This window comes from Phoenix dactylifera, chromosome 9 (assembly GCF_009389715.1).
Source record: "Phoenix dactylifera cultivar Barhee BC4 chromosome 9, palm_55x_up_171113_PBpolish2nd_filt_p, whole genome shotgun sequence".
NCBI classification, from domain to species: Eukaryota; Viridiplantae; Streptophyta; class Magnoliopsida; order Arecales; family Arecaceae; genus Phoenix; species Phoenix dactylifera.
The window spans coordinates 21,334,970-21,359,851 of record NC_052400.1 but is presented as its reverse complement, the minus strand read 5'-3'; the positions used below and the strand labels follow the sequence as shown (position 1 = coordinate 21,359,851).

The following is a 24,882-nucleotide window of genomic DNA, read 5'->3' as shown; positions in this document are numbered from 1 at the left end:
TACATATATGTACATATTTGTATATACAAATACGTACATACATACATATATATATATGCACATATACATACATACATATATATATGCACATATACATACATACATATATATATGCACATATACATACATACATACACATATGCACATATAGATACATACATATACATATGCACATACATACATACATATACATATGCACATACATACATACATAGACATATGCACATACATACATACATACACATATGCACATACATACATACATACACATATGCACACACATAGATAGGTAGATAGATAGATCGATTGATCGATCATGATCAATAAGGTGGATTTGCAACTTAATACTTTATCATAGTTTTAGCACATTGGCATAATGAAAACTATCCATGTTCGTATCTGTATGATGCATAAGTTAGAAGCCATGAAAATATATCGTTTTTGGTTTCTAGGCGTTTCTAATGGTAGAGATCATGGTTCATGGTGTGAATCTTAGATTTAGATGTCCTATTATTTATTTTTGGAGTAGTGAGAAGTAGATACCTCTCCTCTCAAGAGGAACATAGTCCATTTCATATACATAGACATATATGTACGTACGTGTGTATGTATATCCTACTTTTTCTAGATTTACGATATCGGTCTCAAGGATTAATTGTTACCTTTGGACAGCTAAAAGTATGAAGTTGCCTTATCTTGATGGGTGCATGATCTTGGGCTACAAAAATTTGTGGTTTTTTTATTTCTAGACATTTTTAATGTGGTATAGGTCATGGTTCATGGTGTGAATCTTTGATTTAGATGTCCTTTTATTTATTTTTGGACTAGTGAGAAGTAGGTACCTGTCCTCTTGAGAGGAACATAGTCCATTTTATATACACAGACATGTATGTGTGTATGTATATCCTACTTTTTCAAGGTTTGCGACATCGGTCTCAAGAATTAATTGTTACTGACATAGCTAAAAAGTAGGAAGTTGCCTTAGCTTTATGGGTGCATGATCTTGGGCATACAAGCACATAGAATTGTTTCATGGGCGACTTGCAGTTGGAAGTTGCCTTGTTGTCGCTTACCATGAAGTATCAAAAACCTTTTAGAGGACTTGAATTTTTTGCTATCAGGTTTTTTTTTGATGATGAATAAAGTGGAAAAAAGGCTTTTGGTTGCCATCTTCGACTTTTGAGGTTACTGTAATGTCAAAAAGTCTGAAAAAAGGAAAATAGAAGTGCAGCAGATAGTAGATTAGGATCCACTTATTCTAGGAGTGCTACGCAAGCACCCAACTCTGCAAATATTTAGGTGAACCACCTTGCCCACAGAAATTTTACCCACAGAAAGGGCTTGCCACCAAGCATGTGGACCTTCAATCCCAGATGTGGATTATTTAGCTGCTAAACATGTTTTCATCACTGTAACAGTGAAATTGGATATAATGTGATGATGATTACGTCTTTAACAAATTCATATAAAGCACCCACCAATTACTGATTCTAGTACTGCTTTTGGCTTGTTATTCATTCTTTTTTGGGTTTGAAGTCATTTTGAAAGAAATCATGCTCTTAATTTAATGGAGCAGGTGCAGAATATGGTAAGGTTCTGTCAAGGGCTAATTGAATTTTCGAAAATGTTAGTATGCTTTTGTCATGCTATATTAAGTTGAAGAGCAATGAAATTGCTCTTCAACATGTGATTGATTTATTTGGTTGGACATATGCATCCAACCTTTAAAATCAATCTCAAGGATCCTTGACTTGTTATGTTTATGTTTTAGTCAAGCTGTTGAAAACATCAAATATAACGAATATTAGTCCTCATTAATATTTTCATGTTCTATAATGCTCAAAATGTGGATTGTTTCATCTTTGGCCGTTCATTATTGTTTCGACTTTTGACTCTTCATTTTTTGCAAATAAAATTATTTATTATTGATGGCTAAAGTCAGATGTTCATGATAATTCTTTATACATGCAGGTAGTGGAAAAAGCTACTTGGCAAAGGCATTACGCGATCTTGAAGTTGAAAATGGAGGGAATGTACCCAGAATTCATGCAATGGATGATTATTTCATGATTGAAGTTGAAAAGGTGAGAGTGCACCTCCGTGGTCGTGGCCATAACAGGCTATCATGTTAGCTGAGATTTCTTCTGCCATCAATGACTTGTGCAAATGCATAAGATCATATTTGATTGGGTTTTTTTCGTAGAATATTATTGATGATGAATTAATTTACGTAATTTTACCTTATTTTGTAGAAGATTGAAGACCATGAAGTGTCTAAATCCTCTAGTTCATACAGAGGCAAGAAACAGATCACTAAGAAAGTGATTGAGTATTGTTATGAGCCCGAAATGGAGGAGGTGATGCCATTCATTCCTGTTTGTCTCTCTTCTATGCTTTTTTTCCCCAAGAGAAAATCATTTTGTTTTACTCTCAAATGTATAAACGCCATTACAGTTGCTTCTTTTCCTTCCTCTTTGTTTATGAATTGTTATATCGCATGCTGGTAATGCCACATCCAAAAGAATCCTATCATGATTGGATAAATCCAACTAGTTGATTACTCCTGGGCGTAGTATTTGTGGTGAAACAGATTTTGTGAAAGCACAGTTAGCTAAAGGCAACCATTTCCACTTAAGATTTTTCATGGGATGCGGCATTCTCCTTAATAGCAGCCAGTTGTCGTTGAATTGAATGATATATCTTAACCATGTTTGACAATCATCGAACAGCCTAAATTTTTGATGTGTGTGACAACTGCCATATAGTTTGAAGGTGGATTTAAAGAAATCTTAACCAATTATGTCATTATGTATGCTTATTTTATTAAGGACAAATAGTGCAGATGTTTGGAGAAATTTTCCATAGCCTTAAACTTGACACCTTATACTTGTGCTTCTGCGATAGTGTTTCTCAACATTATTTTAATTTTTAAAAGCATTCTGGATATTTTTTTAATTTGTATTGTAATGATTATAATTAACTCAGTTAATGAATCTTGAAAATGGTTCTTTGTTTAAATTTTTGGGCAGACATATCGGTTGAGCATGTTGAAGGCTTTTAAGAAGACCCTTGATGAAGGGATTTTCACCTTTGTAATTGGTATGAGGTTTGGAATGCTGTTTTTTCTTTTTTATAATTTTCATGGAACCTGCATGGTTTGACTTTTATTTTTTTGAACTCCATTGCGTTACCACTTGCTCATATCTATGTGTTATCTTTTTTTATCATAATAATAATTATTTTTAACTGTGAATTTGGTGTTTTGTCATGCATGTTAAAAAAATCTCTCTATGCCATGTCATGGCCTTCTTTATTCTGAGTTACTATTGTAGGTGATTCTGTCTTAACGGATATCATATATGAATAGGGAATCACCTCCTTTCTGGCATCACATTAGCTTCGATTACTGCTCTTTGGCCTTGACATTTCTTACATGCATTTGTTTCGTGTGCTCATTTGTTATATGGAAGCTGAATGGTTTGCTGTACTAGAATGTAGTGAGAACTCAGTAGCACCTAGAATTTGATTGGGAGGCCTGCCCCACTGTCCTGGGGTTTTTACTGTTCAAAAAATTCAATGTTTTAGTATGGTTCTAGATGAAGTGGTCAGATGCAGTGCCTATGCAGTGTGCGCTGCCTTCATATTCATTAACAACTAATGCAGCATTGTTCGGCAACTGACTCATTTGTTGCTGGTATGTTTGCCTCGTTTTAGTGGATGACCGCAATCTGCGGGTAGCTGATTTTGCTCAGTTTTGGGCAGTTGCAAAGGTATACTCTCAATCTCTATTTTGTGACTCTGAGTATTTATGATTCAGTTCCTTTGGTTCTGGTTGTGTTGTAATGCATAGAACATACTTTGAATTTAGAAGGCTTATCTAATTTTCATAACAAGAATGTCACAAAAGATTCATTTTGTAACTCTGGAGGTATATGATATTTGCCAAATTTGCTTTCTTATTTTCCCATATAACAATGCAGACATGGCTTTTCTAGCTGTAGAAAATAAGTCCTTTTGTTGGGGTTGAGAAATGCATGATCTTTTTTTAACATTCAATCTGGGGCTCTAAATGACATCTTTTTAGGTTTAGTATATCATGAGTTATGCTTTTTTCTATGTACAGAAAGGGAATTCCTTGCACCGAGAGCACTAAGAATCTGGGACACGTACTGGTTGGCAGGCGATACGGATATGATATGGGTTTGTACTGTGCCGTTTCGGTCTATTTCGGACTCTTTTTTACAAATTTTAAATGAGGTCAGCATATAATTTGCCGACTTCAATTCAAAATTCAAAAATAAAAAGAGGTGGGGACTGGTTTTTTCCCTTTCTGCTTCGTTCCCTTTCGCAGAGAGAGGGTTTGGGAGGGGGAGAGGGAGAGGGAGAAAAGGAGAGAGGAAGAGAGGGAGGGAGGGAGAGGGTGAGGGACACCCTAACCCTAACCCAGCCAAGAGAGAGAGAGAGAGGGGTGGGGGGGTGGGGGTGAGGGAAACTTTAACCCTAACCTAGCCGAGAGAGAGAGAGAGAGAGAGAGAGAGAGAGAGAGAGAGAGGGTGGAAGAGCTTACCGAGAGAGGGTGAGGGACACCCTAACCCTAACCCAGCCGAGAGAGAGAGAGAGAGAGAGAGAGAGAGAGAGAGAGAGAGAGAGAGGGTGGGGGTGGGGGTGAGGGAAACTTTAACCCTAACCTAGCCCGAGAGAGAGAGAGAGAGAGAGAGAGAGAGAGAGAGAGGGTGGAAGAGCTTACTGAAATTGAGCTGTGGTCTTTCTGCGACTGGAGAGGCGGGTTAGCGTTTACGAATTGGGGGGAGGGCATGGAATCGAGTTGTGAGGGGAGAGGGGGTGAGTCACAAGCGAGCCAGAACCATTTTAATAGCAGGGGAGGGGGTGGAGGAGGTTTAATAGCTGAACCGTTTTATTAGCCGGAACCATGTCGGTCCCCAACCAGTCTGGTTAGGCAGACAATGATCCTACCATTTGTTAACACGAACATACTTTGCGTCAAGAATATCTTATGTTGTTTCTATTAGGGACAAAACCTGTATCCTACCATTCTAAGTCTATGCAAACCTCCTGCTTGTCTTATGACAAAATCCTCTCATTACCATTAAGACAAGAATCCTTTTTGTTAATTTGTTTCATTAATTGTATTTCATTTGTGCAAACCTAAGGATCCTTTTACCATACAGCAGATCAGATGCAGTGAGATCCAATTCAGGTTTACGATATTTTAGACTGAGAATTCAGCTACCTGTTGGCTCTTCTGAACATGATAGATGGTGTTCTGTTAATTTATAACTAATCTTGAGTTGCATGTTTTATATAATGTTGATTTACCTATTAAATTGATGCTACATTCTGTTGTTGAACTCTACCTGCTGCTTGTTTAATAACAAGAAGAGTTTTTGGTCCTTGTATTTGTTAAAAGTTTATGTTTTGCTACTCAGGAAGTCCATAGATATTCTATGATTTATTTACAAGAGCTGTTTCCTAAGCCTGATGTTATAAACTGGGTGCTTGCATGATTAAGATAAATGGTTGCAATTGCAGCTGAAATCTAGAAGGGATGATTATGTTTGAGAATGTAGGACTTCAGAAAGGTGAGATAAGATAGAAGGCAGATGATGCAAGCCCTACTCTGGATAAAATACGGGATCTAGTTGCTATATTTTGAAAGAATACTAGGGCGAGTATATTTCTTGGGGAGTTTCAATGGTCTGTTCATTTTCTTTCTTTCTTTTTCTTTTCATGTCTTTCCCCTGTAATGGAAAAAGGTCATGTCTAAGGGATTGGCATGTACTGTTGGTGGTAATAGTGAGGTCCTTACACTGCACCAACTTTTCGAGCATATGATAGCAGATAGTTATTAAGCTTATCATTTTAGGAAAATCTTATTATATTTTAATTCCTAATATAAGTTTGTTTAGTATTGATAATCTAATCGTGATGTGAAAGAACCTATAAGTTACTTAGAGTATTGTTATTTGCTAGCTGTTTACATTTATCAGGGAGCCAATGGGAATGTGATTGATTTAGAACATATTTAGGGTCCTGCTTGGTGCCAATAGGATTATTCATTCCTTCTCCTTTCTCTGAAATTTTGTAGAAGAATGGGCAACCTGAGTTGGCTGGCTGCTTTGGATAAAGAGCCTATATTTTCTTTTGTTTTGCTCTTTTCTCTGATGTTAGTTCAGCTAGGTTCCAGAATGTGTTAAGTAGTATGAGGCGTCTTGTATATATTACCATTTATGTGTTATCTGCAAGAGTAAGCTGGGATGGCTGGATGACTGCTCATATTTGTTTATATGCATGTATACATATATGTGGAATTTATTGTTTGATCTTCTAAAAAGTAATACATTGACAGCAGTTATATGAGCTTTGGAATCTAGTTTATTAAGATATAAATGACACTCCAGCATGTTTTTGAACCTCAATATATTTTTTCGGTCCAATGCAATACAATCAGAACTCATAAGGTTGTTTTACAAGAATCATATTTCTTACTGTTTGTGGGGAGACAGTTTTGTGCCCCTAGCTTGGACAAGAACTAGCAAAACATAATTGCATGTGTAAAGTGGCAAAGTCTAAGCATGGGTCCTTTTTTCTCTTTTAGCCTTTGTCATGGCACCTTGTCAAGCTTTGTGTTGACATTTACAATAGAATAGTCATTGTCACCTTTAACCAATGGGTTAGTTGAAAGTTACCATCTCACCTTAAATGGACACAAGCCCAGGCCCATGTTTTTTGGTCTTCTCCATGACCTGAATTTGCTCCAATATCATAAAGTTGGCCAATTTGTGTGGCAACCTTTACAATCATTTTTTATCTAGTTACTCTTTGCATTTCTTTTGATTGGATTCATTAGATTCTTTCAAGCCATGATATAGTCCATCAATTCTATCACTATTAGGTGCTAGAGTTGAAAAAAAATGTTCACAGTATGTAGGTGGGTCTGCGATTCTTCTTTTTCTTTTTGTGAACAACTAGGGCTGGTTGAAGCATTGGGTGAGGGCAGGATTCAACGTAAACACAGGTTGCTGATATCCACACCCAATGACTACCAATTGAGCTAGTTGGCACTAGGGGTGCAAATGAGTTGAGAGTAGTTCATGAGTTGCTTGAGCTTGATACGGGTCTAAGCTCAACTCGACTCAACTATTATCAAGCTCAAGTCGAGCTCGAGTAGCTCAAATAGTTTTTCGAGTCATGCTCGAGTAGCAAAATATTTAACTCGAAGGCTCGCAAGCCTATATATATATTTTTAATAATATTGTATTTTATTTATACTATATATTTTATTAATTTAATATTTAAAAATACAAGATTTAAATTTTTAATCTGATCTAATTTCTAACTTTTAACCATATTTTTTAATTATGACTAAGGCTTTAATTTGAACTCGAACTCGAGCTGGAGTATAGTTTGGTTGATATTTGGATCGAATCGAGTTGATCATGACTGTTGCTTTTTTTTTTTTGATTGGGTTGAGTTTGAACTTGGATATTAAGGCTTGATCGCAAGTCGAGTTTCGAGCCCGAGTGTTTTGAATCAAGTCGAGCTCGAGCCTCTAGCTACTCGGCTCGATTGCATCCCTAGTTGGCACCTTCTTGTTTGATGCTTATTGACTTCCATAATTCTATCAATGTAAGGAGACCTAATTTATGTTGTTTATGATTGACGATGTGTCTTGGAGCTTCAAGGGAATCGATATGTCAACATTCTATTTTTTCTTGTTTTAGCAGGTTTTTCTACGAATTTTATTGTTCCTCTATTCCAACCCGAATGCAATGATGCTATTGAGAATTTTTTGTAAAAATTCTATGGAGAAGAAAAAAGAGGGAATGAATATATCAGAGAGTGATGGCCCTTTTTTCAAATAAAATTTGCGGGCGGAGTTTGGTTTGTTACTTTCAAGTGTATTTGCAAGAAGGCTAAAGTTTTGGGAGTTCTAATCGGTTCGCTCCCATCCACGGAGGAGATTAGCTTTACTCCTTTTTTGGCCTTTATTGGTAGTGGCTATAACTAATGGGCTAGTGGGCAAGTTTTAGCCGGTTGTTTTTGAGATAAAGGGTGCAAGTTAACTTTTTTACTTTCAACATTTTTTTTTTATGTTTTACTAGTCGTAAATTCAATACGTAAACATTTTTCTCTTCTTTTCATCTGTTTGATCTTGAACCGCATCATAAGAAGTTGTATGACTATGGTATGCAAGCAATTTTATTTTTTTTGCTCAATGTAATGTAGATAGAATGTGTGATCTATGTTAGAGGCCTGTCATGGATATGCACCGTGGTTCTGGCCTTCTAGGAAATTATATGTGTGTCAAATTTAGTTCTTTTTGGATGTATTTCTGCCCTATGTTTGATGTTATTAAGTTGTTGAATCCTCCTCCTTTATTTTGGTATGTATATTACTTATTCTGTTTATTTTTTAACCAGAGATCGGGCTATGAAGTTTATCTGCTGGAAGCTCCATACAAGGATCCAATGGTGAGTTCATATTTATCCCTTTTCTTTTCAAGTGGTAAGATCGATGTTTGCAATCTCAGTATCAAGGAATGTACTGGTGAGGTGCTGGTACAGTAAGGTATCGAGCTGAACCGTACCAGCACTTGACTTGTAGAAACGTACTGGTTCAATACCAATTCACTATTTTTGCATTCTTTATTTTTTTTAATTTTTTGATTTTTAAGATTATTTAACGTTTATGGATCTTTGTATGTGATTTTAAGGGTGTTTTAATTTTATTTTATTTCATATTGGTTTCGAGAGACATATGATTGCTTAATAGATGATGCAATTGTAATGATTAAATATAATTTTGTAATAATTAAACGTAGATTGCATATTTTGAGCTTGAAAATATATATATATATATATATATATATATATATATATATATATAATTGATTTGAATTATAAATAGATATGGACATCTAATCCCTTGTGGAGTGTCCATGATGCTCATAGAAATCGTGTTCTTTTTCATAGTATCGGCTTCCTGGATATCCACCTTGGGATTGATCCGCTATTGGATACTGAGCTGACCATCCCACGACCATTCGAGAGAAGATAATGGCGGTGAAATTTGACCGTAATTTGGTTAAAGTTGTGAAGGGTAGTAACTACTCAAATACGATGTCTTAGATGAAGGATATGCTTATGGCACGTATCCTGGCTATACAAGATAGGATCCAATGTACAATGAGGATCTAGAAACATTCACGGACCTTACTTCACATGTTATATCATTACCTGCATTAGTGCATTGTCCTAAACCACCTCGAGGGGCTCATCTCCTATATGTGCTTAATCATCACTTAGTTTTGAAACTTATTTGAAGCCATAACCATGTTCGAATGTAAATTAATTGTTGTCAAAATAAGATAGTAAGTAACATGCATATCCCCAAACATGCGAACTTCTTTTTAATTTTTTAAATATTATTTTTTTATTTTTTAAAATCAAATTTCTTTTAATATAAAAACATGATGAACAAGAAATCATGATTTCTTCTTCATTGCACGATCATCCTTAGGTGTGTAGCATATCATGAAATATTGTGGCATGATGTTTTCTGATTTTACCAATTTTTGGCCTTTTTTAGGCATAAATATTAAAAAAAAAGATGAATGAAGAGGAGGGAGGGGATTATACCTGATTTGTTTGGATTTGGGCTCAAAACCAGTATAAATCTTTTATCACCTGATTTTCCTCACAAAACCTACCTTTCCCTTCACAATTTTTGAAGAAGAGGGAGGAGAATGGCATCCCATGTGCTCTCCTCTGTTTTTGGACACCGGATGCCTCGAACCGTCTCAAAGTGAGTTGTACTGGGCGGTTCCACGGCTGGTTTGCATTGAGTCCCAATCCGACAAGTCAAACCGATCCGGTTCTGCATTGGTTTGGCCCAAACCAAGTGTTTCAGGTCAGTTTGGCAGACAGTGGGTAAAATGGTTTTAGATATGCTGTTACATGGAAATAGGTGAACTTCTAGATAGAATTTGCTGTGATTAATTTGGAGTTCCAGAGTCTTTGTTGGGGAAAGTTTTGATCATAACTATTCAGCTAAGAACCTTAAATAAAGGATCTGTTAATTTTTCTTTACAATATCCATTAGCAGCTTCACTGTTGATGATTCTTAATTTTCATTATGATAACATTCTTAAAGAACTTATAATGTCTCTTTTCAAAAAGTTCTAATATCAAATTGCAGTGTACTAATAGAGCTGTTCAGCAAGCCATATAACTAGCAGTTCTTTTTCTCAACTTTTGGGCTTCATATCCCCAAACTCCTCAATTGCAGACACCACTTTCTATTTCTCGTTGGTATTTTGTGGGATACATAGCATAGATAGTGTGGATGAAGCTTATAGGTGAGATAAGCTATGGCAAAACCATCAGCATAAACAAGGCTTTATAGTTTAGAAAAGTTTGTTGCTTATGACTATTTCCTTTTTTTTACTTAAATTCTATGACTACAATATTGCTCAAGGTAACCCTTCTTTGAAACACTTATCCTTGCTTCTAGATGAGAACACAATTATTCAATCAGAGCTCATGGAGCTTTTGCATTATTCTTCTGTAAAGAAAATATAATGCGGAATGACTGATTATTACATCAGTTGAGGAAAGATACCAATCCAACAGAACACAATCAACACATGATGGATCTTTGTAACAGTTTGAATCATTTGTTAATAATCAGTTTGATCTGTTTTACACAGTTCTAATACATATTATTTTTGTTTAATATATTTTCTTATGAGTGCTTGTTTATAGACTGGCTGGCTGGTTGGGCCCAAAGTATTACCACATGCTCATATAAGTACATGGACAGGAAACTAAAAACAATAAAATAGAGTAAATTGTTCCAATTGTCTGTCAGTATTTGTCATAACTTGGACAGAAGGTCCAAGAAAACTGAAAGTAACAGAAATGAAAATGTTAAGATGTATGACTGGTAAAAGTCGGAACAATAGAATGAGGAAAATTTGTTGGAAAACCAATTAAGATGGTACAGCCATATAGGCACGTAAGGTGGAAATCCAAGGAGGCTCCAATAGGGAGAGATACTGAATCTTTGTCAAAAGATTTAGAAAGATGGTGGGAAGACTTCAAGCAACACGCACGAAAGTTGTGAAAAAGCATTTGGGAAAACTCGCAGTAACATCAGTGCCCTTAATAGGATAAATTGCCGTTTGAGGACTCATTAAGCTAACAGTAGGTAGTTGGGCAAAGGCTTGATGGTTGACAGTTGATGATGACTATAAATGATATTCTGTTTCTTTCTTCTTGTCGATGTCGTATACCAACTAGATGTTTAAATCTTGCTTCTCTTACGATTTTATCATGTTTTAAAATCTCCATGGAAAAAAACAGGGTTGTGCTGCTAGGAATGTGCATGGATTCCATGTAGATGACATACAAAAGATGGCGGGGCAATGGGAAGAAGCTCCATCCTTATACCTGCAATTGGACGTTCAGGTATGCCTTTAGTTTCTCTAATGATAAACATGAGACCAAACATTTATGGTGATTTTCAATTTAATCATCTTTTCATATGTTTATCTGGTACATTTCTCATTTTCTAATGCACTTTTATGGACTTTGCAGTCATTATTCCATGGGGATGATCTGAATGAGCACTCCATACAAGAGGTAGTTTAATGTAGTATATACATCATTGTTTAAGCTGTTTACGGTTACCGCCTTTGAAGTTTCTATGATTTGTTTGGTAGGATGATTTATGGGTCAGTTTTCAGTTTCATTTTCTCCAAACCTATTATGTGTATATTTTTTCAATCTCTTCATCTATTTATGAAGTTATTCTCAGAGAAACTATGATTTGCAATCTACAGTGTTTTAATGAGGATGTATCCCACATGGTCTCTTAATTAACATGAACTAAGGGTATGACTCCATGTATTCTCCTATCGAATGTTGGATCTGTTACCTGGGGATATCAGAAGTACTGAAACCTTTTGGATAACTGGCTGACCATTGATATGCACTCATTTGGATGTATGAGATGATCATAAACAGTTGTTGTGTTTATATGAAGTATCTCTCAGCTATTGCTTTTCTAGGATCTGAAGAACTGAAAGTGCCTGTCATCATTGATTGGCAAGTTTTCTGTAGGCCTGAAATAGCATGTGGCATGGTCCTATGACAGTGCGTGCGTGCCCGTGTATAACGTCAGGTGCTGAACACTTAGTGTGCTAATACTAGGCCATCATAGCACTTAAAACCTTGGTGCTATAGATAGGATAAAAAATTCTTTGAATAGGTTTTGCATTATTATGGTCCCTTTTTGAGAAAAAATTACCGCTCTTTAGTTTGCTCTCTGCATTTTAATTCATCTTTGTTGACATCTTTTAATGTTTATAAATGGTCCTCCACAACCTCCCCCCCCCCCCCCCCCCCCCCCCCCCCGCGCACACACACACCCACACCAATATATATTAAACAGCAAGTTATTGTTAAGAATTCTAGCAGAAAGAGTCAAAAAGTTATAATATTTCTTTTTTTTTTTCTATTGGCAGGTGGACATGGATATGGATGATTCAGACTGTGGTGATGAAGCACCTAAATTGCAGGATAAGGAAGATGTTGAGCTGACAGACCCAAAATCATTGGGTAATGCACCTGATGATGGTATGTCTTAAATTGCATTGATAATTTTAGTGGACATAATACACTTCCATCATTTAGTTTTTTCTTTGCTTGCATGATTTTGTAACATGTGTAACATGGGCGTGTGGTTATCTTGCTGCAGATATGATGTAATGAGCTTATTGGCTAAGCTCTATCTTGTTCTTTTATCAGTTCTGTAGGATTAACAAGTGAATAAAGAGATGTTGTTAATGCCAAACATTATCTTGTAGGGTATTAAGCCCAATATTTATACTTTCAGGATCCATACTGGTTGGCTGGCAGTGAGTACGGTACAGTATTGTATCGTACCATTTCGGGGTGTGCTGACACAACACGAGTTGGAGAGGAAGGGGAGAGAGAGGGAAGGAGGAACAGGGTGAGGGAGGGAGGGAGGAAGAGGGAGGGGGAGAGGGAGGCTGAGAGAGTGGGAGGGAGGAGCTCTGTTTTAATTTGTCAGCTTCGAACTGAAGTTGGCAAACCACTTGCCTTTTTTAAAGTGAAGTTGGCAACTAGTTTGCCAACTTCAGTTTGAAGTTGGCAAATTAAAAAAGGGCTCCTCTGTTTTGTTTCCCTCCGTCTCTTGTGGCCTCTCTCTCTTCCCCTCCCTCTCTCTCTCGCATCCCTCCCTCCCTCTCCCTCCCCTACCTCTCTCACTTTTCCTCTCGTCCCTTCTCCCTCGCCTGATTGTTTGAACTGAGGGGCGGAACCGTGCTGGTTCGTCTTGGGTGTGGTTTGGTATGTCTCGAAATGGAGGGTTCGGGGCGGTACGGCGAACCTTGTTGAGGTGCAAAAGACTTGCGAACAAGGTCCGCCGTACCGGTACCGGTCGGCGTACCGGTGGCCGGCCGGACCGGTACGGTACCGGTCCGGTCCGGTACGTACCGGCCGGTACCGGTACGGTACGCGGTGGTTTCAAAAACCACAACGCGCGGTGCTGTGGTTCTAAAAAAAAAAAAACCGTACCGGTGCGCCGGTTCGCACCGGTACGAGGCCGGTACCGGCCGGTACGGGCTCCGAACCGGCCGGTACGGGAACTGGCGCACCGGTACGAGGCCGGTACCGGCCGGTACGGGCTCCGAACCGGCCGGTACGGGCCCGTACCGGCCGGTTCGGATAAAAAACCGGGAATACCGGTTTTTTTGCCGTTCCGGTACCGGTCTAGGACCGGACCGGTACGTACGGGCCGGTACGGCATTCCATGCTTGCGAACATATAATTGTGGAAGAATCATGTGCTTGTTTACATTGCACAACCATAATTACCTGTGACAACTCTCCTGCACAAACTCATAGTGGATTGTAGACAAACTCATAGTGGATTGTAGCAAGGTCCGCCGTACCGGTACCGGTCGGCGTACCGGTGGCCGGCCGGACCGGTACGGTACCGGTACGTACCGGCCGGTACCGGTACGGTACGCAGTGGTTTCAAAAACCACAGCGCGCGGCGCTGTGGTTCTTAAAAAAAAAAAAAAATCGTACCGGTGCGAACCGGCCGGTTCGCACCGGTACGAGGCCGGTACGGGCCCGAACCGGCCGGTACGGATAAAAAACCGAGAAATACCGGTTTTTTTGCCGTTCCGGTACCGGTCTAGGACCGGACCGGTACGTACGGGCCGGTACGGCATTCCATGGATTGTAGTCTGTGGGCTTTTCAGACAATGACCTTAAATGCGGTGTGGAGTTGTGAAGGAAAATAATGTTGGCGGAGGTTAACATTGACAGTGATAAGGCAGGTGAAGTGGCGTGATTCTTGTATGCTTCTGTGACTCATTGTTTTGTTACATACTGGTTTTATAGCAATTCAGTTTTCAATCTTGTTGCTAGGTAAATGAATATGGATTCCAAAGTCATGAATATGATGGTTGCGACAAATGATGTTGAAAGATGACGACATTAAACAATAGTCAACTTCAGAGAGACAATACACTAATATTCTTTTACTGGTGTATCTAGTTCGTTGCAAAAACTTTAAAAGCTAGCGCCCAAGTGTTGGTTTGTACTGTCTTCATATAGTTGACATTGATTGAAGCATCTCGTTCCAAAGAAGCGGAAGATAAAATACATGGGGAGCGAGATATAGCAACGAAGAGTTGCAGAAGGAAGTAAAAAGGAGTTGAATAGTGAGCATGACATGGAATGCCGCCAAATTGGTTGGCAATGTGCATAAAATGTGCATCGTCACAGAGAGAAATGAGAAGCTTGATTAAACTTGCATTTTGATCTTTGTATCATGGAAGCTGGACAAAATCAATTTCTATATATTGCTTTCTGCTCCGAGAAAACATCATGCAATTAGAGAACATCTTCTAGACCAATATGCCTCAAAAAAAAGATTTGAGACCAGCACTTTGCTATTGGTGGTGTGTTGTGAAAAACGGTCATCTAAGTAATTCGTTGACAATTATTATGTCACTAACTTAGAGGAGAATCGCTTAATCATGAAAACCTTGTGTAAGTGATGATAGGTTTTTTTCCTTTGAAGTTTCCATTGAACTTGGTATCAATAATCGTGTTAAGAACACTAAGTAACACCTGTGCCTATATGAGAAGACTTACTAGCACAAAATGTGCTACTGGGTGTGATCTCCCTATCAAAGAATCTTTTTGGGGGTTGCATTTCAAATCCCTTTGTAATGCATTCAATGCCAACATCGCTTATTATTTTTCTTTATTATTACTATTTGCTTTGAATGTTGTTCTCTCTAAACCCTTTTTTAGATTAGTAATAGTTTAGTAACTTTAGTTTTTTGTGGTAGTGCGTCTAAATCGATGTTTCAAGTTTGATATTATAAATCCATTAAAAAAGTTACCAAGTAGATTTTCAGGTAGTGTTTCCAACTTATTCCTTAAAGAGTATTACTTCACCTCTCTCATGCCCAATTTTTTACTCAAGCTACTGTAATTTGAGATTTTTGTTCGTGTGGCGGAAATCTGTTGTATGCTAAGAAGCTTGCTGCAGGTCATATGGAGGTTAACTATGAATTCACAATGATTGCGTTGGAGGAGGTTTTTCAGATCCATGTGATAGAGTGGCTAGCCATAGTAATATGCACAAGCATATACCAGGTCATCTTGGCTACAGTTGTACACTTCATCAATATTTATGCCATACTTCTATATTAACACATGAGCAACTTGCAAGTCCTTCCAGAACCTAACATGATAATCATGAAGGTTTAAATTAATTTATTGTAGTTAATGAAAACCCTGCCATATGGGAAGGAACAAGATCCCATGTTTTGGCTTGCTTGAGAACCTAAAGTTCTTTTTGCCAGTTTTGACTTTTAGGACCTAATACTAGGATTCTTTCTCTTGATATGCATGAACAGTTTTAGAGACTTAAATTTTGCTTAGTATCTTGTAAATAAGACAGCGAGTCAACTTGATCTGTCATTTTGGCATAATGGTGTGATGCTGAAAGTTGTGAATCTTTCAGACGACAATGTAGGCATGGGGAGCAGCTGATGGCATGGACCCGTCAGCATGTGCACCAGACAATCTGATAGCATTCACACATTGGATAGTCAACATAGCGCATAGTTTGGAGGCAGCATGATCTTGAAGTTTCAACTTATGTCTTTCTAGGAAATGATTGAGGTATGAAAATGGAAGAGAAGAAGAGAGCTAGAGCTAAAAGCAACTTGTTGTTAAGAGAATGCCCAATAGTTTGAGCTTAGGCATTTAAAGAACATTGTAACTTGCAGAAGAGTTGAATAGGTCAATGATATATCTAGATGATGGAGTAAAGCGGCATTGTCAAAAAGGAGAACATAATGAACAATTTGATCTGCAAGTTATTACTGTTGAGTACTTGCCCAAATAATGTGTCATGTTTTGAATGCTGAAGCATCGCAGTTAGCATACAGCACCCCTCGTAAGCAACTCGGCGCCTAACAAGATGAAAAACATGGATAGCGGCAATGCTCGTGGTAACTAGGAACACATTCAGCAAAACTTGATGCTTTCTCTCAAAGAAAACAAACTTGCAATTCCATGAGCAAGCAGCCAAGAGTGTAATTCCTTAAAAGGTGCCAACTTGAACATGCATTGAGTAGTAATTACTGGATAACTTTGATGTAGTAGAGTATTAGACCTGGACTGGCACAGCTAAGAAGAGTGCGTTATTTTCATGATGATATTAGTTCCCAGCAACAATATTCTGCTTGATGGAGTGTTGGTGTGATTGCCAGGAGAGAGTCAAGCCTGCAGAACATCTGAGATAACTATTGTTAATATTGCCTCTTTTTCTTCATTTTTAATGCAAAAAAAAGGGCCAAGATACAGAAAGTTTCAGGCCAATCACAGCTTCGATGGCTTCGAGGTTCATTATTTTGACGGTATGCACAGTCAGATTGATGATGTGCAGACAAATCGCTAGGTCTTATTTCAGTTTTGGTGATCAAATAGTGTTGTTGTGAAGTCATCCATTAACATCTTATAGACTTTTAAGCAATCATAGATTTTTTGACAAGTCTTATTTTTACAATTTCATTTTGTCAGCATTTGGAGTTAGCAAGGAGTGATCTATGTAACTGGTGAGGATTTGCATCTCCGGATTGTGCTGTTGTACAAGGAAGAGCATGTAGTGAATTCAGTTAAACGGTCAGCAGTCTAGATCTAGTGCATTTATTATGAGTTAGTCAAGACAACAGCCAATCTGTACATTTACAATGGAGCAGTGCCACTATACTTGGATGGCAATAGTACAAAGCTTTACTCAGGATTGATTTTTATATTGTGCACAACAGTTGCTGAATGTGATTTATTTTGCTCTGTGTCTATACATTTTACTATGGCTGCTTACATCTAATTTCTTGTGATCTTGTTCTCTGTGGAAACCTGAGGATCTTTTATGGTTCCTTTTATGTACTCAATATTTTTATGGAATCTGAAGATCCTGATTTCTCTCTTTTTGGTGGAACTGTAAACTAAGGGATCCTTCTTGGAATTGGCAATTGAGCACTGTGTCGTGGCCCAAGTATGGGAGTGATATAACATAACATATTAGTAAATTTTGTTTCAAGAATTGTTGGATTTGCATCTCTTTTACTATTAGACATATGACATGTATGATAAGCATATAAAAACTTTTCTTGAAATGCATCTATATCTGCACAAATATGCTGATTATTCACCTTCACACAATATAATTGTTCATGGTCTGCAGTAATAGATTCTTATTTTGTTTAGGTTTATCAAAAGCTGGAGAGAGATGGGACTCTGAAGGAGAAGAAGAGCCAATAGGAGTAAAAGAGCTAGGAAGGAGTAAATGGTCAAGAGATTTGGATGAGGACGTTGAAAACTCAGATGGTGTAGAAAAAAATTCGAATGCTCTTTCAGGACTGATTCAAGCGTACAGCAAGAGTGAAAAATCTGTTCATTGGGGAGATGAGGTATGCCTTGCACTTTAGCTATAGCAATTAGTTTGTGCTCATGGTTTCTTGAAGTTTCTTGTGCTTTGGTACCTAAGTAAATCTTCATCATTCTTTATCACGTTTCTTTTGTCTTATCGAGGAGTATTTATATTAAAAATTAATCAAATCTTGTTAACACAGGTAAATAGTAATTTACTAATTTGTATACTTCTGTTGACAAATCCTTTTCTTGATTAGATGTTTTTTGATATTGAATTTTTCAGCATCCTTAATCAAAATGATGTTGTTTTACCAACATTAAGTCCTGCCGAGTTATATTTTTTAAATCTTAATTCTTTTGGTGCTGTTTTACTGACATTAAGGAAGTATATGGATGCCTAGATTTGTTATCTGAGACATCCATATGTGGACAAGAGAGATAAGTGGGTTAATATATTGGAGAGGTTGCTAGTTTAGTATTTGAGGTGGAGCTGGAGTATCCAACCACATCCATATATGTAATATCATAAACCATTAATAGGTAGTCTGCTTTATCCTGAAAATCTAGAGAATATGTGATCAGTAACTTCTCCCATCTTTCGTACTCACTTCCTCTGCCTCCTCGAGCTGCATGAAAAGTTTTCAACCGGCAGTGTTATAAGCCACCACATGTTGTGCAGTGCTGTATACCTTGTACCGTGCTTATAGCTTCTGGCATGGTGTGTTTAACAGTATATGATGCCAAATGAATAGGTCATCTATTGTCGTCCTTTTACATTTAAGTTTTCGATTTGGCAGATTGAATGTATTAAAATTACAATTTTAGTGTAAGATATTAATTTATATGATCCAGCATGTATTTTGGAACCTGGACCGAACATCTCACTATGTACTTTGTATTAGTTCATGTGTTTATTTCGCTTTATGTATCAAAATTTGAGATAAATTTCTTAGTAGGTTTTTTCAAATAAAGATATTGATAAGTGAGGCTTTTTGGTTGGATTAATTATGCAAGTGAACATGCATTAAGTTAAAAGATGTTGTCTACATAGAGGTAGACAGAATTCTGTAGCACTGTAAGCTATGTGTATGCATCAATTTCTTTGTATGCTTGGGTTTCAGATTAACACAGATGGATGTATCCAAATTCAATAACATATACATTAACTTTTTATGAGTGAATATGTAGAATCAGATATCTCTCTCTAAAAAAAGAACTTGTAATATCAGATAACTGTCAGTGTGCACACGTGCTGTTTTTAAGAAGTGGCCTTTCATGCCTGCAATTTGTAACAATTCCAAATATGATGTACGCATGGAGGAGAGTAAAAGGCCTTAACCTCAAAGAAGCCACCTGCAAAATATCCATGACCACCATAGCCATTACTGTCTTTGTTGAAAACCATCATAACTGTCGAACCTTGTGCCTAGCTATTTTGGGCCTTCCAGATATGCTTAGACCTAATAAAGTCCTAAACAAAGACAATGCAGTGGATCACTTAACCAAAGTAAACCTGATTACAGGTTTAAAGCTGCTAGTGAAGATGCTCGGCCACATTGTCCTGACATCCTAGGCTTTGATTAGGGTCCTTTTCCGCATAGGTGCTTTCCCTGGCTTTCAGCTGGCAGACCCTATTCTTGTTCTCAACTTAAAATTGAGATTGACTCCTTGTAATCCTTCAAATGGAATTATGCGACTATCATGGGGCCCCACAATCATTGAGCGAGAAAATGTTACTCTATTGGACATTTATGGATAAGGTTCTAAGCGCAGTAAAATTAGAGAAAAAAATACTTGGAACTGTGTTTTCGCTTTTAAGAACTGCAGGAGTATAGTTATAGAATCATCAGATTTCAACTTTTTTCTTGTCCATCAGGATGCAAGCAGCATTTGGTCAACGGCTCATAGCTGTTGTTGATCATAGACAATCCCATATAAAGATTCTCTATGTGACAACATGTGCATAAATATTGAATGGTGATTGATCCTAATTCTGCATCTTACAAAAGATTAGAATAACCTGGCAGTGAATATAATTTTATCCTCAACCTTTCCACTCTACACTCCATGCCACTATTAATTTTGTACCTTGTATTCTTCTAGCTTGCTGGTCTATAGTGGTTACAGTGAAAATTTTCACAGGTGGTACCAAATGTAATCCAAAATATGCTTTTGAAGCCTCTTGATAAATGGGCTCTGCCGCTCCAATGCCTGTCTTCAATTTTCTTTTCTTGCCTGTGCACCACACATGCTTCAAACTCCTCATTTTTTAGATCTGTATAATGAACATATGGAAGTGATTATGATGTATAATGAACCAAGCAGGATGCTTTTGTATTTTTCTTTGGGTTGTTAACTCATTAGTGTAATCTTTCCAAGTTTTTTGCTTTATAGCTTATTGCTGGTCTGAGCAGACTGTCACAAGGTAATCTGGGATCTGTTTTCCTTCCCTCACTATTATTAGTGGCCACTCACTTTGTTTGTTTGTTCTTTTCATATAGCTTTCTCTACTTGTCTCTTTCATATATGACTTTTTCACAATTTGTTTTCTGAGTAAGGAGTTTTCCTCCTCTATTTTTTTATAGTTTTTTGGTTGCAAACAAGGAGTCATTTAACCATTTGGAAAAAAATTCCTTTAAACCTCAATATTAGTGCAGCCACAATTAGCATTCTCTACTTCTCTCTTTCATATCTGACCTTTTCATGATTTATTTTCTGAGCAAGGAGCTTTTCTTCCTCTTTTTTTTTCTTCTTTTTTAGTTGCAAACAAGGAGTTGGTTCAACCGTTTGGGAAAGAAAAAGAATCCTTTTTTTTCTTTACACCTCAATATTACTGCAGCTACATGTTTATTGAGGGCTACATATTATTATGGACTTATGATGACTTTTGTATTGCTATTTGTTTTCAGGTTGATAGGACTGGATTTTCTATTGCTGCTGCCAAGAAACGAGCCACCTCATCATTAATAATTGGTCCAGGCTCTGGTTACAATTTGGTCTGTGACCCATCCCTGTATACATTTATCTTTCTCTTTTCATTTTTAGTAGGCCAATTTATGCTTTAATTAGCGATCAAATAATTTTATGTTTAAGTTTGAAGGTTTTCACATCTCACGAATTATCTCTGTTTATTTAAAACTATCTTCAGTGCTTTTCCCATAAAAGTCTTGACTGCAAACTTATTGATGTTATATTGAGTTGATAAATAACCATGTGGTCCTAGTTTATTATAAAAACAAAAGGCTTTATGTAAATTTAAGTTAAAGAAACAAGTTTTATGGTGACTATATTTATATTCATGTATAATGTAAGTGGCCCAGCATGAACGGGCATCTATGCGTGAAGCCATGAGGTTAACCTCCATAAAGGAATGAATGGACATTTGCATGTGAAGTCATGAGGTGCACCTCCATGAATGCACTCATTTTTTTATTTATGCCCTCCTTGATTTTCTTTGTTTCATAAAAAAAATACGAAGCACGTAAAGGAACCGTGGTAAAAAAATCTCAATTCACATTTTATCAGTTGATGTTATCACAGTAATGCAGCATATTTTCTTGTTTTGAATCATCATGTGTTTCACACATTTCAAATACTAGTGAGCATGCGTGTTGCAAGCTTAACCATAATCATAACCATAACCATCTAGCCTTATCCTGCCTATTTAGGTTCTGCTTCGTGGATCCGTGTTGACCAAGCATTCTTGTTCAGGTTAACCTTTGACTGTGTTATTTGAAATCTTTTCTTATATTTTTCTCATAACTGCCACCCATATCCATGTTACTTCAGCTTTTCTCCTTCTCTTGCATCCTTCAGTATATATTAGAGTACATATCTTTATAAGGGCCACCTCCAATCGTCATTATACAAGCCCATATCATCTCAATCGATTATCCATTGCTTTGCCCTTAATGTGTACAATTCCAAAATAATTCCTTCAACTCCACTATACTCATTTTTTATTGCCCATTTCATGCCATAAGACATTTGTAGGCCTTCAAATCATCTGGCATGCATGCAAAGATTTCATGGTTTTCTTTTACCGTTCTCAGCCTTTTCTGTTCTAAAAAGGGTCTTGTGCCCCCTCAGGATGCCAACCCATTAGTTGGTGAAGAGGATGCTGTAGGGACTACTGGGAGGAGCAACATCAACGAGTCCAGGAGGAGATTTCATGAGCAACTTCGTGCTGAAAGGGAGTCCTTCAAGGCAGTTTTTGATAGAAGGCGACAGCGCATCGGGGGCCTCCATGATGTCGAGGATGAATAGCAGTCTTTCTGTCTGCTACACATTAAGCAGTCGAGTTTGGTCCCTGACCTCTGATCTCTCATTATCATGCTGCTGATCTTTTACTGGTCTGAAGGCAGGACACCCCACCCATAAGGGAAGCATAATGGGCTCAAAATGCTGCAAAGAAGAGAGATCATTTTTGACAGGGAAAAAGAAAAATCTACCCACAATTTTCTGTATGTTGGTTTTTTGTGCTTTATTCAACTGTGTTTATGCTGCATTGATTCCAACAAGAGATCCAAGAGGGAACAATTGTTTTGGAAGTTTGCATCCACGGTGGGCATTGATCATGAAGGAAGATAATTTATGAGGCTCAGCTGGCTTTTGAGAGTCTTTGTGTTGGCTTTCGTTTATTTTAATCACTGCTACATGCATTTGTTGAATCTTAAATGAGTTAGAAATTTTTAAGTTACCTCAGCAGGAGGGAGTTGATATTTGTAACTAATTCCTGTAATGTTGAAGAGAAGTGCTTGAACAATCGTCTTTATTGTCTTTGTATTTCTGGTAAGACATCACGACAAAATTTTTTAGACAATTTACTAATCATACGCATGCTATTTATTGTAGAACCTCTTGATCCCAAAACCCCTGTTTGAAGTGAGAATGGGCTGGTTGTTATTGATCGGAGCTATTATTGTGCATCTCTTGCACCAAAGAGGAATGTGTTACCACCTTGTGTTGTTTATTTCTGTGACAGCAGATGAAAACTGAAAGAAGAGTGTGATTTTGTAACAAGGAGAGATGAAAATTGAAAGGACGAAATGAAGTGGGGATTGAGCATTTGTAATGCACCATTTCATATTTTCATTGTTCTATTTATATATCATGGTTATTTTTAGATATATCTGTATTGGTAAAAGTTAAACCTAATTTTATATAGCAGGAGCTGATATTCTTGCAAGTCTAGCATGATATGCTGTCAACTTGATTCCTTATTATAGAAATTATTGATTATTGGTAACTTTATTGAATGAGGAGTCGGTGTTATGTGAAAGTATTACTATATATGGTTGAGCAGCAACTCTGGGAGATTGGCAACATGATGCGTGAGTGAAATATTGTATTGATGTCTGCCTCATGACAAGCCTAGTTACGGGGTCTTTGATGGTTCAACAATATAAGGAAATGAGTGTACTGCATGCCAATTGATTAATTCAGTTTTTTTTAATATCTGATCTTAAAGAATTGTAATTTTTGCAAGCATGAGATACAAAAGGGGAATACAATCAACCTCTTATTTAATCCAAAAAACATTTTTTTTTTGTTTATATAATTGTTGAAAGAGTAATGGTTTAGGCCTTCCCTCATGTATATCTAACATCTTAGTGAAGACTAGAATTGAACCCAGATTTCTCCGTATAACGGTGTGAGACCTCATAACGTTCTATATCATTCAATATTTGATATGGTTCACACAATTAACAAACTGAAATACATAATCAAGCATTATTTTGCCTGCATATTTATAGTCTTTTGAAATTTTTTCATGGAGATCTTGGGTAATGTTTTTTGATGCATTGTTGTGGCCATATTAATTGCTCAATTCAAATTATTTTTATCTAATTCTTCTTTATGCCTTGTGATCTTGTTATGCTTCATTTCTTTTTCGTCTCTTCCTCCTCTTTTTTTATTTTATTTTGCTACTATTTTTTGAAATTGAGATGAATAGATCGTCCAAGGAGAGGAGGGGCATGACTTGCATTTTTGTTGTAGATATTTTGTTTAATGTTTATTGATGCAATTGATTACTCATTTCACATTATTTTTATTTGACTCATTTGCAAACTTTCTGATCTTGATGAACTTCATTTTTTCACAGATATTTTGACGTATATTCATTGTCATACTGTTATAGGCTTACTGTCCATTCTTTTCACATTATGTTCATTTGACTAATACACAAGTCTTACAGTCTTATTGAACTTTACTTTTTCCAAATTGTTAAGCAAATATCAAGAATGTTAAAGATATTCTCAATCTAGTATTTCATTTTATTACTTCACATAAATGAATTTGATGGTTTTATCTATTTTTTCTCTCAGAAACCAAAATGTGTAACCCAAACTTTCTTATAATTCGAGCAAATTATAAGGTTTGTATGTGCTAAAAATGGATGACCATATTACTTAGTTATAGATGCTATTTAGGTGGAAGGTTGTTGAAATTTTTGTAACTTATCATGCTTATCATATGGCATGGAAGTGCCTTGATAGTTTTGTATAGATTGAGATACCCCACTTGTTGCAAGTGGTATGCATTAGCTAAAATAAATAGATAATATTGTTTTGTATTTCATGCACCGCAGATTTAGTAGCATGTAGTGCTCAGACATCTAAGTCATATTTATTGTTATCCTAAAATTTAGTTCCTTTTATATTTTGAGTTTGTAAAAATTGCTTATCTTTTTATTTATTAAGATTTTAGAAAAAAGGTGTTTATATCGAAGGATTAGTTTAACAAGCTAGCAAAATTTTAAATTATTAAATTAGCGACCTCAATTTTAGAAGATTAGGGACATTTGGAAGAGACCTATGTGGCTGGTGCATAGCCTCCTCTGTTCTGTTGAAGGAAATTAAAACTGC

General features: G+C 36.9%; 1 protein-coding gene across 3 annotated transcripts in view; it reads left to right on the top strand.

The window, feature by feature from the left end:
* Positions 1-22,869, top strand: part of LOC103705529 — a 28,183-nt gene extending 5,314 nt beyond the window's left edge. The window contains exons 3-13 of one of the 3 annotated variants that reach the window (XM_039130452.1): positions 1,972-2,084; positions 2,253-2,357; positions 3,030-3,099; positions 3,715-3,770; positions 8,442-8,492; positions 11,385-11,489; positions 11,619-11,663; positions 12,548-12,659; positions 17,849-18,051; positions 20,923-21,009; positions 22,103-22,869. In XM_039130452.1, coding sequence (XP_038986380.1) covers positions 1,972-2,084; positions 2,253-2,357; positions 3,030-3,099; positions 3,715-3,770; positions 8,442-8,492; positions 11,385-11,489; positions 11,619-11,663; positions 12,548-12,659; positions 17,849-18,051; positions 20,923-21,009; positions 22,103-22,279 — 1,124 coding nt within the window. In that variant the 3' untranslated portion in view covers positions 22,280-22,869. The remainder of the gene's footprint in view (positions 1-1,971; positions 2,085-2,252; positions 2,358-3,029; positions 3,100-3,714; positions 3,771-8,441; positions 8,493-11,384; positions 11,490-11,618; positions 11,664-12,547; positions 12,660-17,848; positions 18,052-20,922; positions 21,010-22,102) is intronic. The other 2 variants (XM_039130450.1, XM_039130451.1) reach the window with 2 other exon arrangements.
* The last annotated feature ends 2,013 nt before the right edge of the window (positions 22,870-24,882 follow it).